This window comes from Fukomys damarensis, unplaced genomic scaffold (assembly GCF_012274545.1).
Source record: "Fukomys damarensis isolate Sample0158 unplaced genomic scaffold, DMR_v1.0_HiC HiC_scaffold_17, whole genome shotgun sequence".
Classification (NCBI taxonomy): Eukaryota; Metazoa; Chordata; class Mammalia; order Rodentia; family Bathyergidae; genus Fukomys; species Fukomys damarensis.
In genome coordinates, this window is record NW_022900929.1 from 3,056,426 (window position 1) to 3,071,111 (window position 14,686).

Below are 14,686 nucleotides of genomic sequence, written 5' to 3' on the forward strand. Positions count from 1 at the left end.
AGGCCTGGAGGGGCTGTGGCCAAGGAGGTGCCCTGATTTACCTGGATCTGTCTTCTCTATTGTAAAAGGGGTGAAGACATGGGCACAAGGCTTAGTGAATTCCTGGCAGTCACAGGGCCAGGCAGAGAGCGGACTGTGGAGGGACGGTAAGCACTGCCTGCTGTCCCCATCATTAGGCTGCTCTAGGGGTAGCACCCCTCCCAGGGGCAGGATGAGAGGAGGCAGAATTGCTGCCCCCCACACACCTCCCTGTGTCCTCACTGACACAGTGGAGCATTTTGCCATTTTGACCCTGCTCCCCAACAGTGCTGAGGTTTTAGGGGCTGTGAGGAAAACAGGGCCTGCTGGGGGCCACAACAGAAGTCTGTCAGGTGAGCACTGCGGAGGCACTGTCCCAGCTCACACTGGTCTAGGGGCTGTGAGGGACCACTGCCTCAGATGGTGCCCCGAGGAGCTGCACTCAGTACTGGCAGTGAGCACTGCATGGGGAAACTGTGCCATGTGGGATGAGATGGAGGCTGCCCCCCGCACAGCACCCATACCAGTTGCCTAAAGCTCACCCACCCGTCACTCAGCACTACCAGGCCGGCCTGGGGGTGGCAGAACCCTTCTGTCCCAAGGTGGGGCATCCCCCACAGGAAAATTTACTCGATGCAGAGTGATATGTGTTCTGAGCACCCATCATGGGGAGGGAAGGCGACAGGGATCCAGTCCCAGAGTTGTCTGATGCTGAAGCAGGCACCAGCCCCTCCTTCCCCAGGCACCACATTCTTCTGTTTGCCTGGCCATGTGCTCTCACTAGGAAAGGAGCTTCAGAGAAGGACCAGACAAGGGCCAGGCCCAGAAACCCCCTGTTCAAATGCATCCCTACTGGTGAGAGAAAAGAATGGAGGCTTCTCAGAAGTAGGAATGGCCAAGAAATACATGAAAAAATGTTCAATACTGCTGGCCATCAGAGAAATTAACATTAAAACACTGAGATTAAAAAAGAAAAGGGGGGCGTGGTGGCACACACCTATAATCCCAGCACTTGGGAGGCCGAGGCAGGAGGATCGCTGTGAGTTCAAAACCAGCCTGGGCTACATTGTGAGTTCCAGGTCATTCTCAAAAAACAAAAAACAAAAAACCACACTGAGATTCCATCTCTAGAGAGAATGGCCAACATCAAGATATCCAATAATAAATGCTGGTGAGGCTGTGAGGAAAAAGGAATCTTCTATACTGTAAGTGGGAGTCCAAACCAGTAAAACCACTACAGAAATCAGTGTGGAGATTCCTCAAAAACTAAAAACTAGAAATATATTTGACCCAGCCATTACCTTTCTAGGTATTTTCCCAAAAGAGTTAGGGACATCATATTCCAGTGATACATATACACCTGTGTTTATACAGCACAGTTCATAATAGTTTGGTGAAATCGTGACTGCCATTCCCACCACAGGTTTCAATGTGGAGACCAGTGAATAAAAGAACATTGGCCTCGCTGAGTGGGATGCGGGTGGCCAGGACAAGATCTGGCCACTGTGGCACCCACTACTTGCAGAACACCCAAGGTTTGAGCTTCGTGGCAGACATGAATGACAGAGTGTGTGTGGATGAGACCGTGAGGAGCTCATGAGGCTCCAGGATGCCAACCACCTGGTGTTTGCCAAGCAGGACCCCCCTCCTCCAGTACAACAAATGAGCTGAAATCACACACAAGCTGGAGTTGCACCCTCTATTCCACAGGAACTGGTCCACTCAGGCCACCTGTGCCACCAGTACGAACAGACTATGAAGGGCTGGACTGGCTGGCTAGTCAGCTCCAGAGCAAGAAGTGAGCCACAGCCCTCTCCCCCTCACTTCCTCTTTTCTGCCCCTGCTTTCCTCTCATGCAGCAAATGCGGGACTCGGTGGTCCTGAGTGCCAGGAGCTGTCTCCACAGGTTGGTCACAGTGTGCAAGCACCATGTTGTCTATGTGCGGATGCAGCCAACAGCCACATTCTGATTCAGTCTAAGTAGTTTATTTCCACTGAGGCATCTTTGGTATTCCTTTGCAACATTACTCAGCTTTTTTATTGTAAAAAAGGAATTACCTATCAGTACTGATAAGGGATTTGGGCACATGGGCCTCTGCCTACAACCCAGGAGCCACTGGGTTGTAGGATGGTGTCAGGATCCATTTGTTGATTGATTTTTTAACCAGAACTCAGTGTGTTTAAAAAAAAAAGTTAGAAATACAAGAACACCTGATCACAAAGCAGAAAGATTATGCCTAGTTTAGGCTCTGTAGTTTGGCCCAAATGCTAGTCCATCAGATCAGCTGTTCTTCTGGGAACTCAAGAGATGGTGATGAAAAAACGCCATCCAGTGCCTGGTCACAGTAGAGGCCCCTTGACCCGCCTGTCTTTGGGTCACCTGCATTCTAGAGCACTAAGCTCGTACTCATTAATGGGCCCACACTCACCCTGAGGCAGGCTGGGAGGGCCATGATAGGGACAGGGGGCCCAGCCTCACCCTCATTCTTCATCAGTGTGCAACTGGAGTGGCAGCCCATGTTCCCAGTGCCCGCTTGGACACTGGGACATCTGGGTCTCTGGCAGGAGTGTATGCCAGTTGGGTCAGTCAAGCCACTCCAGACCTTGGTCCTGGAACACCCCGACTTTATATGAAGTAGCTTCCTGCCTCAGCCTGCAAGGAACCCATTTGCCATCAAACAACATAACCTGCACTTTTTTCTTTTGTATTTTGATAAACACTGAAGAAGCTAGAGTTGTTAAATCTATCTTGGGGAAGATTCAGAACTGGTTTATTTGGTGTTGTAGAACCTCTTACTGCTTTCAGTATATCATTTTGTTTTCAGTTTTCATTTTGACAAGCTCTGTAATTATAGCTATTAGAATAAAGTCTCTTAACTATTAAAAAAAATAAAGAAGGATAAACTTGAGTTACTTGTAGGAAAATAGATGCATCTTGAGACCATACTGTTAAGTGAAGTAAATCAGACACACAAGCTTAAATGTCACATGATTTTTCTTACATGAGAAACTCAAACATAAATAAAGAGCAAAATAAAGGATAAATAATGAGGGTGGGGAGAAAGTTTGCTAAAGGAGTTCTGAGTTCATTAATCAAAACACTGTAGTTCAGGGATTAGGAATTTAGCTCAGTGCCTGCCTCGCAAGCACAAGTTCGATCCCCAGTACCAAAAAAAAAAAAAGCACTGTAGTTCTATTTCTGCATTTTGTGATGTTTGTAGTATCTGATACCTTTTTAAAAGTGATAAGCTTTACACTTCACTGACCAGGGTTCTCTCTCTCCGTTCATGATAATACTACTTTATATTTTTGTCAAGTAAGTAAGCCTTGCAATGAAAAAATAAAATAAAATCTACTCCTTTATACCAGAAAGTTACACAAAACAAAAAAACAAATTCACCCCCCTGGCCATGTGGCTGGAAGCACTCATGCTTCCTTTACCAAGGAGGGTACTGCACTCTCCTCTGGGGAAGAACCACAGAGACTGCAGAGCCCATTAGGCTGCAGTCACAGACCACTGCCTTCACCCCTTCACTGCCCCGGCCCAGTGGCTGTCCAGCAAGGAGCATTCTGGGCACCGCAAGGCCCCAGGGGCAGGCACCTGCCTGTGCCCTTGGCCTGGAGCTCAGTCTCCCACTGCTCTGAACTCACAGGCTAGGCAGGGGAAGAGGCTAGCACTAAAGTCCAGGAGACTGATCTAGGCATGGCACAGGGAACTGAGACAGACCAGGCTGCAGCAAGAGTCCCTGGGGGGAATGGCCAGAGCCAGTCACAGTCCTTGTACCTCAGTACCACCACAGCAATCTCACACCAAGCCCAGCACACATTAGGCTGTAAACATTAGAGCCTTAACAGCAACATCTTCTCACTCCCTCACCTGCATGCAGCTGGGCACAGACCAGAGTGCCAACTGTAGGAGCTGGCAACCACAGGCCTCAGGGGATCCCTTCCTGACAGGTGAAAGGCAAAGAAAAGAACAGAGCTATGAGGATAGCTGAATGCTCTCTCAGAGGCCAGGCTCCAAGAGCCCCATGTCCATGGCTCTGCATATGCATAAACAGTGCCACCCTGGGCTTCCCTGGTTCTGGGGACCATGCTGGCTGGCCCCATCTCAGCCCCGAGCCAGCCACCCACCTCTGCTCTGACTCACAGGACCCTAGGACCTTGGCTGGCATGGCCCTCACTTACCGGCTTGCCAGCCCTGCTCACCGAGGGACAAAACTCTGGGAAGTGCCCTGGAACACATGTTCCCTAAGGGAAACCCGTGCTGGGGAAGAGGAGGCTGGGGAGTGAGGAGATAAGGGTTTGACCCCAGACATGTGGCAGGCAGAAGGAAAACAGGTCCCCAGCCACTGGCTCCCGCAGCCACCCAGGCTGACCTGTCCAGGCAGTGCCCCATGCAGACAGCTGAAGCTCAGCAGCCAGGGTGTATCGAGGCAGCCCAAGGCACCAGGCACAAGGTAGCCAAGGGGGTTATCCAGCAGACAGCGGCCCTGCCCTGGGCAGTGAGGCCCCCTTGGCACTGTGCAGGTGAGAGGGGCCATGAAAACAGAACAAATCAGGAAAATCAGGGATGGTGGCACGTGCTTGTTATCCTAGCATTCTAGGAAGCTAAGACAGGAACATCAAGTTTGAGCCCAAACCGGTAACTCTGGGACAATGTCTTAAAATTTTAAAAACAAATAAAAAGGGCTAGAGGTAGGTAGCTCAGTGTGAGCACCCTGGGTTCAAGCCCCACTACTGCCACACACACACACACACACACACACACACACACACACACACACACAGGAGGAAGAGCATCAGGCAGTCTGCACTTTAAACAGTGGCCAGGGTCGATGTGTGGGAGACAGCAACACTGCTGTCCAGTAAGTTTGCTCTGAGGATGAGCAAGCAACAGGAGTGATGCTCCAAGCAGAATCTATTGGGGAGTTCCTGGGAAAAGTCAGCTGCCTTGTGGGCAGCCAGGCCCAGGTCTGCAGACAGATGGCTGAGGAAGGATGAGGACCTAGCACCTTGAACATACCAAGTACAAGCATGCATACACAATCATGCACATTTACAACCACTTCCACGCATAAGAGTAGGCAGGCATATACATATACGCGTGCGAGCGCGCGCACACACACACACACACACACACACACTGACGGGCTCCCAAGCCCCTGGGTATCCACTAGGGCACCTGCCAGAGGAGCACAGACCTGACCACAGATCCCTGGGTGGGAAAACTCTCAGTCAAGGATAAGGGTAGGACCAGCACCCAAGTAACCCCAGGGCTAGGTTCCTGAGGATAGAAATGTGTCCTAGGGCTGGGAGAGATGACTCAAGGATGCAGAGTTTCTCAGGCCCTGGAGGGCATGACATGCAGACCAGGTGCCTGACAGGACCATTTCCCTACCCAGAGGGCAGCCAGTGACCACACCCGGTAACCTTCCTCTTCCCATCTTGGCCTTGTTCCAGAAAGCCCTTTCTGACTTTGATGACAGGGACCCCACCTCCCTTCTGTGCCCTGGGGTCTGCCTGCACATCTCTAGGTAGTGCTGGGAAGGTCCCACCAGGTTCATTAACTGGGCAGGGGAAGGGAGGAGGCCACCCACCTCTCACACCCCACATTCTAGTCTGTCCCTAGGACCCAGCTCAGAACCTGCACAATAAATGCTCAGGGCAGAGCCCGCCCCCATCTCCAGACCTCAAACTCCTACAGGCTGAGGCAGCTTCCCTCTGACAGGGCTAGCTGTGAGCTGGGCTCAGTGGTTAACCCCTGGGGTAAGGGGACAGGGGTTAGCTCCAAGACCAAAGGGAATGGCACCGAAAGCCAGTTAGCACGGGCACCGAGTGGCTCAGTCTACCCTGCATCCCAGCAGAGCTGTCCCCATCTGATTGTCCATCAGTGCAGCTGCCTTGACCCACTGATCTTGGGGGAGAGCACTCTGGCCAGCATGACCTCTGCCCCAACTCTATGGCTTGATTCACAGAGGACAGGTGTCTGTGAAGGCACTACGCCAACAGCATTTGGTGGTAGCCCAGCCACCGATGTCCAGTGGCTTATTCAGGATGAGAATCGGAAATGTTTGATCAGCATCTGGGCTTTGACCACATGGAATTTTCCATCCGTGGCAGAAGTGATGTAAGGGCTCAGTCAGGCGAAGCAGACACTCAGATCTGAACTGAGCCCTCAGCCACAGCATGAGCTGCAGGAAGGACACTGTGCTCTGCAGAGGGAACTTAGCAGTGACTTAGCCATGCATATAGGGCCTGCAGTCCAACCCACCCCCACTGAGGTCTCTGCTGCCCCCTCTCTGAACCTAGGGTTCCTATCCTCAGCCTCGACCCCCTTATCCTGCTTAAGATTGTGCAGCCCCAAAGCTGTGGACTGTGGCTACTAAGGATACTGCCCCTGCCCCATACCTGACTCATCCCCAATGCCCTACAGCCCCCTAAACCCCCACTCTGGAAATACCCAACAGGCTGAAAAGCACAGGGTCTGCAGTCTCACTGCATCCAAGAGCAAAGCAGGGCTGGTTGTGAGACAGTCAGGCCTATGGAAGACCCAACAAGCCCCGAGGCAGAGACTGACCAGAAGTGGTTGGCTCAGGGCTGGGCTTGCAGTTCTCTGACCTCTAGACCTCAGCATATGCTATCCTGAGCCTGGAACCCTGTCCCCTTCAAGAAGCCCCTACTGTTTCCCCAACATTCAGCACAGGCAATCTCCCCTCGGTCCTCAGGTGAGAGACTAGAACCCAAATCCTTCTTGGCAGCCTGCCCTCCAAGGCCTCTGAGCCTTGTTCCATGAGAAGGGGGCCGATGAGTGCCACCAAAGGCTTACAAAAAGCTGGGCAGTTGGAGGCTCCAGAGAATGAATAGGACAGGCAAGGGCAGAAGGCACGGTGAGCCAGCAACCTGCCCAGCCCCACAACAGCCTGCTTGTGTTGCTGTACTCCCAGCCTCAGTGGACACGGCTCCTACCATGGGATATGTGCACCTGTACACCTTCACACACAAGCCAGGCTCAGTGCCAGTGTGGACTTGGAGACCAGGAGCAAGACATACCTCCCCCTGGCAGCACAGGCAGCTCCAGGTGGGCAAACATGCCACTCTAAGGCCTGACTTGGGGGAAGTGTGCAGGCAGGGAAGCTCCCAGCCAAAATCACATGTGACTCCCTGGAGTGGGGCTGAGGCTCACAGGGTCAGAATTGCCCTCCTGGAGCAGGACTCAGGACCACACAGTCACACCTGCCTTCCAGAGGGTGCAAGCATCCTTGTACAGAGGCCTTCATTGCAGGCCCACCAAACAGCACCAGTTTGGCCACATCCTTGCTCTGTATTGGGCCTTCAGCTGTGTGCCGGGTCCCAGGTTGACTCCTCCTGGGTCACTGGGGAGTTGCCAAGTCCCCAGCAGTGCTGACAGGAATAGGCCCTGGGAGGGGGTCACATACATGGCTAGTCGACTTGGGCATTCCTGGCCATTGCCCTTGGAGGAGAGGGCTCAAAGACAGAAGTTCCCACTGAGGCCAGGCACAGTCAGGTGGCAGAGGCAGGGTTCTGGTGGACCATACTGGGGCTCAGACTGGAGCTGTGAGCAATGGAAAGGACAGTGGGATTCTTCCCTGTTGTGAGGAGCTTCCCATGGCAGCCCTAGGCCTACCAAAGGGTAAGACCAGGTCTGAGGCATCTGGGAGGCTGCATAAGGGGATATGGCCCCAGGGCCACCTAAGAAGATACCAGTGTATTGGATCCAGGGGGAAGGACTCACCAAGAAGTCATCAGCAGAGGGGCTACCAGGGTTAAGCCTCTGCCCAGGGACCCCATGTGTATGAATTCTCTACAGCCATCTAGGGCTGCCCAACAGAAAGGAGCTCCCACTCTGCTGTGCTCCTGGTCCCCCTAGCCAGTCCTGTAACTGAGCAGTGCCTACCACAAGCCAGCTGTACACCTTTGCTCTAGGTCACCAGATCCTGCAGGTATGGCTGTTTCCCACAGTACAGCCTGGGCATCTGAGCCTGAACAGAAGCCTACATCCCACAGGTTGGAAGCAATGTCCAGTGGCCTGCAGAGAGGCCGCCCCTCGCCTGACCAGGCTGTACGGGCGCCGAGCTGGCTGCACAGTGCAGCCCCCACCCCCACCACATTCAGCAGTGCTTTTCAGCCACGCCAGCCAGAAATTAAAAACAGATTTTCCACCGGGCCTGGCTTGGGTTTCACAAATTCCATGACAGTGAGCTCGTGCCTGGAGAAAGTGCAGCCAGCTACAGCTATGCAGGAAGGAGGGGAGCAGGGCCCCAACTCTTTCCTTAGTCCATCCACCCTGAGGACCAACCTCCAGGAACTTGCAGCTGCGCTCATCACTTTCCTGGTGTCACCTGTAAGGAGGGCACCAAGGCAGGACTGGGCTTAGGCTTCAGAGAGGAGTTCCCACTGTCCCCTCTCAGGCTGAGCCCTAGAACTCCTACAGCCCATCCCCTGAGGAGGGCACAGACAGCAAGGAGCAGGGTGGGGGCAGTTGCCCTGTCACAGGGAACACAGCTGCCTCGATCCCCGCGCTCTGACACACCATTCAGAGTAAACACCAGAAAGCTCCCAGCTCTCACCAAGCTGGTGTGCATGTGCCTCTGCTCTGTCACCTGGGGACTTAGCCACAGGTCCGACCCAGCCAGGAGCCACTGGACAGGCCTGGCTGCCTACTGGAGCAGCTTAGAGCCCAGATCCAGAGCAAGGCTCACTACTAAGGAGAGGTGGCCAGGAGGGCATGGCCCAACCCAACTTGGGGGTCAGACTGGATACACTGAGGACCACTACGACCAGGAACCCAGCCCAGAGCACGGGGGTGCACTGTGCCAGGCACCCTCCTCAACGACAAAAGGAACCAGCCTGCCACACAGGCCTGAGCTGCTGGCCACTTCCCTGGGACCTGGCCTGGCCCCAAGTGCTGCCCCCATGGCATATCTGCCCGTTTCCTTAAGGACCGAGGCCTATGCTAACCCCTTGGTGGTAGGACATGCCAACTGAGGGCTGAGGGTCTCCTGACCGCATGTATGGTGGGCCTTGATTCCACTGTACACGTGGACACATCACTGTGAGCATGTCCTGCTGGGAACACAGGATACCAAGTCCTCGAGCAGAGGTCTCCATCCATACCTCTGGACAACCAGCCTGTGGCCCGTTGTCAAGAACAGCCCATCCTGGCCCTGTAATCAGGCTGGAGGCCTGGCCTTGACCAAATCTCACAGCTGACCTCAGAGCTCTGTCCGGAGTACACAGACCCAGGGAATAGGAAGATGCCAGAGCATCTGCTATCAGGGACTTGGACAGGCCTCGCTTCAGATCCTGGCTCTGGAATAACCTCTAGAAAGTGGCCCCATCCCTGCCAGCAGCAGCAGGAGGGGCTGTCAGCTTGGCATGACACAGTGCCCAGGGTGCCCATCAAAGCCTCATCAGGCTGGCTGCAGTAGCCAACCCCAATGTCCTCAGCCTTCCCCAAGACTGAAAGCCCCTGAGGATCATGTGCACTCAGGTCAGGGAGTGGTGGGACAGCTCCCCAGAGATCCCAGGAGAGGAAGGTCCACCCTTCAAAGTCCTGCTGCAGCCCTCACAACCTGCTGTTCCGGGCCCCAAAGCCAGGCACTTCCCATGTCCCTGACCCCTACCCCCAGGCTGCAACATCCGTTCCTCTTCTCTAAGAACTACCTCTGGGGGAGGGGTATAGCCCCAACCCACTAAAGTTGTGTCCACAGGGAGGGAAGGAGCTGGGCTGGAGTAGGAGCACTGGCCTTTCTCCAGCCCAGGGGCCCCACCTCTACCCATGCAGGGGCAATGGTGTTTACCTCCCTGGGCCACCATGGATATCCTAGAAAAGTACTGTAGAAACACACAGCATGAGTCCCTTGAGTAGGACAGCTGTGTGGTGAGGTTCAAAGCCACAGAATATCTGCTCCCCTAGAACATGACCAGGGGCCATGGCCAGAGGAGGTGTCTTGTATCCCGGGCTGCAGGGCACAGGGCTGGGTCCTTGCTAGAGTCAGAAAGGAACAAGGTACCAGGGAGGACTCAAGGAGGCTGGAACGGAAAGCCCATGGGAGCCCAGAGGTGGGTATGGGGCCCCTGCATACAGGAGTCAGCTGAAGCTGGGCCCTTGGGGAGCCAGCACCCTGGGGAAGAATGACCCCATCCCACACATAGCAGGTCTTCTTGAAGATCCATCTTCACAACTTCCTGAGGGGTCCAGAACCCCATTATCTGATGGGAATTGATCAGATTCCCATGCACAGCATTGGCCATGAACTTTGGAGTCTCCAAAACCAGGAGCCACTGTTTCCTACAGGAAGGCCTTTCTTCCATACTGGGTAAGAGCCAACCCCTGTGGGAGTGTACTGAATTGGCCCCTGGCCACAAGGTGACACTGACCCAGGTGCTGCCCACTGAATCTTTCCCTGGGACTCAGTACTGACCACGATGCAAACACCCTGAGCCAACTGGTCCCTGTACTCTGCACCCCTAAATCCAGCCCATCAACTCCCACCCTCATAGGACTGGCTCTAGAAGCTTCCACTCAGCTCCCAGGGCACTCTGTGTCTAGCACACTGTTATCACTTGCAACCACAGAATCCTTCTCAACACTGGGTAAACACCCAGAAGCAAGGCCATGGACACATCCAAGGTATATAATGTTTACAAGGCAGGCAACAATAAGGTACACAGCTCAACTGTGGTGTCAAGTGGCTTCCACCGCATACAGACATTCTCTGGGACATGATCCAGCTGGGGGGCATGTCTGTCTTCATGAGGTTCTTTTCCTATCATATCCTGTGAACGTGTGTTGCCTCTAAACTGAAGACAGGCGATAACACCGCCTGTTTAACCAGAGTTCATTTCCTGAGTTGTGGGGAGATGACAATGAGGCCAACCCTGCCTAGAGGATAAGGCTGCTCTGCCACAGGTCTGCAGCCAGGCAAGCAGCTGACCTTGTAACCACAGGGCTGCGCTCTTATGAGCTGGCTCCCAGCTCTGTAAGAAGACTACGTGGTGTAAGCTCTCAAACCTCCAGGACAGGACACCCAGCACTCCTCCTGGGACACCCTGTACTCCTGACCACACAGACTGGAGGGCTTCTCCTTGCTCTGGCCTAAGGTTCAGGCTTCCCTGACTCAGGGACTTTGCATGTGCTACTTCTGTGGCTCACAATCTTCTTCCTTAGCTCTGGCCACATCTTTTTGTTAGAGTCTTGACTGAAACATCTGAACACTCAGGGCTCTAACAGGAAATGGCCACCCGCTGGCAGAGCCTGAAGCAAGTGCTAAGGTCTATCTGGACCACTGCAGGTCAGGGGATGGACATGGAGTCAGGGAGGAGGCAGCAAGCCCTGGACCTCTGGGCTGGCAGGCAGCTAACAACCCCCTATATACCACCTTAGCCCTAACAGTCCTTTCAACTTCCAGCCTGCCCTGAACTGGTGGAGACAGAGAGCTAGAGGGAGAAAGACTGGCAGCAGCCAACAGGAACTTGATCCCTGCCTGAGGACAGGAGGTCATGCTGGGTCACAAAGGCTGGCAGAAGATGAGGAAGCAGACCCCAGAGCTACACAGAGGCCCAGAGAGGTGGGTGAACCACCCAAGGTCACATGGTAGGAATGACAGAGGTAGGAATGTGATGTAGGCCCTGCATGCCCTATCCCAGGACCCATATTCCAGCCCAAGCAAAGGTCCAGTACTCACACCTGGGGACTACAGACAGGTAGGACAGGCCCCTACCTGAACAATCAAGACTTTCACCTAGAGGACATGCTATATCAGGTTCCACGCCTCTAAGCCTTCAGGGCCTCCCTGTGCACCAAGAGCCCCCACCCATCCCAAGAGACCTAAGTAGCCCCCAGCAGCCACTGAGGCAGTGTGGGAAGCTGGGAATAGCCCAATTCCAGGAGAACCCAGCCAACAGCCCCTGAGGGCAACCTGAGCTGGGAAGCCATGTAGAGCAGACCCCAAAAGCCCCTTCTAGTCCCTGCCCGTAGATGGCATGACACCCATAGAATCCACTCAGCAACATCACAGGCTCTCAGAGGCAACCAGAAGGGTCACTCTCCTGGGATAAAGGCCTTGCAAATATGGTGGCCTAAGACCCTCAGTTCCAAGAGATCTTAACGTTGGTGGAGACTGGAGGCCAACTCTACCCTTCCCCTGGCACAGGCCCAGCTTCCAACAGGCCCCCACACACCCTCACAACAGTCCCATCAGTTCCTAATTCCATGGTCCCAGCACCTTGCAATGCGGCCCCAGGTGAGCTGCCAGTGGGGCAGGGACACTGGCCTCCCCTTTGTTCCTGGGGGGAGGCTGGGCCAGGCCCTTTCTCTGGGCCCCAATTTTGAATCTGCAAATGAGAAACACCCACACTGTACAAAAGAGGGCTGGGGAGAGGCAGTTTCACACAGGCCTTGAAGTGGACTTGGGGGTCTGCTTAGCTCTTGACCAGGGACCCTGCCAGTGGGCTGTGAGGGTAGGGAACAGCAAAGGACTGAGGTTGGTCTGCCCTTGCCACAACCCCTAACTTCTGGACATACCTTCTCTCTAAAAGCCCTCCTCCCCAGTAGGGCACAGACATTTAAGAGGGCACCCCAGGCTGGGGATTTAGCTCAGTGGTGCCTCCACCTGTCTCACACAAGGTCCTGAATTTGATCCCTGGTACCAAAAAAAAAAAGGTGCCCTAGGTCAGAATGGATAAGGAGTCACTATCCTGAGTGGGACAGAGGAACCACCCCCATGGGTAGCAACACCTTACCAGAGAGGCAGGATGGGGCCTACAACCAATAACTACTCACCCACCCAGGAAGGGAGCTCCTCCTGCCCACGCCCACCGCACCTCTGCAAAGAAGGCATAGCAGCACTGATTTCAAGAGGCAGCAAAGCTCAGAAAGATCAAGAGCCTGCCTAAAAGCATCAGCACACAGAGGGCAAAGGCAGGATGCATGTCCACAGCACTGCAAAGAGACTGGAGGCGGCAGGGGATGGAGACAGACTGGTTTCCATGCCGTGAATTATTCAGTGGCTAATTCTGCTCCTCAGAGAGAAGTGAGTCAGAGCCCTCCCACAGTGGAGCAGAGAACAGGGCAGAGAAGGGGGCAGAAAACAGGGCTGCAGGCATCATTGCCCCTCACTCCCTCCTTGCCACAAGTGCCAGAATCAAGGGGTGGGAGCAAGTTCAACAGTGGTTTCAGCCCAAGCATGCAGCACCCATGGCTCTAGGAAACAGCCAGGATGCTCTGGGGCAGAAAACAGCCACCAGGATGCCCCAGGGGCCTCCAGCCTTTCAGAACTGAAAAATACACCCAACCCTTGAGGCAGAGAACTTTCCAAGCAAAGCACATGCTGCTTCTGCAGCAATCACCCAAGGAAGAGAGTGACACAACCACCACACAGACACAGTCTTGGGGAGCATGAAGTGCATGTCCTTCCTCCCAACCGCTCCCAGCCATGGGTTCACACCAAACCTTTCCAGGCCATCTGTGGGCACTCCTGAGCCAATCTCTCACACCCTCTCTAATCTGCTTAGAAACACCATCAGCTGGCAGATGTGGGGTCAGGTAAGCAAGGAACAGGGTAGCAAACCTCCCATGGTGCCCTCACCTCTGCTTCCGGTTGTCTGTTGTCTGGGTAAAGGAGGCCGGGAGAATACAGCTGAGTGAGATGCTACTCGCCCCCAAACACTGGATTCCCACGCCACCCAGGCTCCACTGTGATTCCCAGAAACAAACCCCTGGGGTGCTCTCAGGGTGACCAATCATCCAGGTCTGGAATGCTGATTCCCACAGAGGAAGGAAGTGCCCCCAGCCCGATCCACTGACCTACACTCAAATGACAGCCAGGAGGGGTGGCGCCAAGGGTCCTGGCATGATGCCAGGCCTAGGGCTCCACAGGGAAAGGGCAGCCAAGGGCCCCCCACCCCTCTAGGTTTGCCCCAGCTCAGCCTCTTCCAGCCTCCAGACTGAGACCCACCTTGCTCGGCCTCCCTCCCGCAGGGTTCTGCCAGGCTGATGTCCCACAGCCACATACACTCCACAGCCTGACCACAGAGCAGGGGGTCATTACCAGCCACAGAGGGCTGGCCTCTGCCCAGGGTACTCACCAGCCAATAGCCTGTGGCGGGATTCCCCAGCTGGAGGAGGGAGTGAGGAATCCCCTCCGGCCCGAACCCAGGGTGCCCAGGCCTAGGCTCTTCTGGGGACCCTGGGTATGGGGCTCAGCTGGAGAACAGTGTCAGGCGGACCCGCCCAGGATGGAAATGGGGGACATTGGGGAGAGGGAGGAGACTCTACTGACCCAGCAGAGACCCTGGTGACACAGGTGGGGAAGTCGGAATCTTGAGGACCCTCGAGGAGGGGGCCCGGGGCCCAGAGGGAACCCTTCAGAAGGAAGGGGTTGGGGGTCTCCAGGCCCCAGGGGAGGGGGCCGTGACCCGGAGCCTGACCCAGCAGCCAGGGGCGCGCGTTACCTGCTGGTAGTCGGCGTCCTCGGGTCGGAACCGGCTGCTAGTGGCCTCCCAGTGCAGGTCGAAGTGGGGCAGTCGATGCAAGAGGTTCACCCACCAGGGCGCCGCGTAGCTGACCCCGGCCATGGTGGCCGGTGCCTCAGCTACGCGGGCTCCCTCGCTGCCCGGACGAGGAGATCAGGGACCCGCAAAC

At 54.9% G+C, this 14,686-nt stretch overlaps 1 protein-coding gene across 2 annotated transcripts in view; it reads right to left on the reverse strand.

Annotated features, from left to right (window-relative positions):
* Ttyh3 (tweety family member 3) overlaps positions 1 to 14,680 on the reverse strand; it is a 29,416-nt gene extending 14,736 nt beyond the window's left edge. For both annotated transcript variants that reach the window (XM_010642793.2, XM_033764798.1), the window contains exon 1: positions 14,497 to 14,680. In XM_010642793.2, the coding sequence (XP_010641095.1) occupies positions 14,497 to 14,619 (123 nt within the window). In that variant the 5' untranslated portion in view covers positions 14,620 to 14,680. The remainder of the gene's footprint in view (positions 1 to 14,496) is intronic.
* Between the last annotated feature and the right edge of the window lie 6 nt (positions 14,681 to 14,686).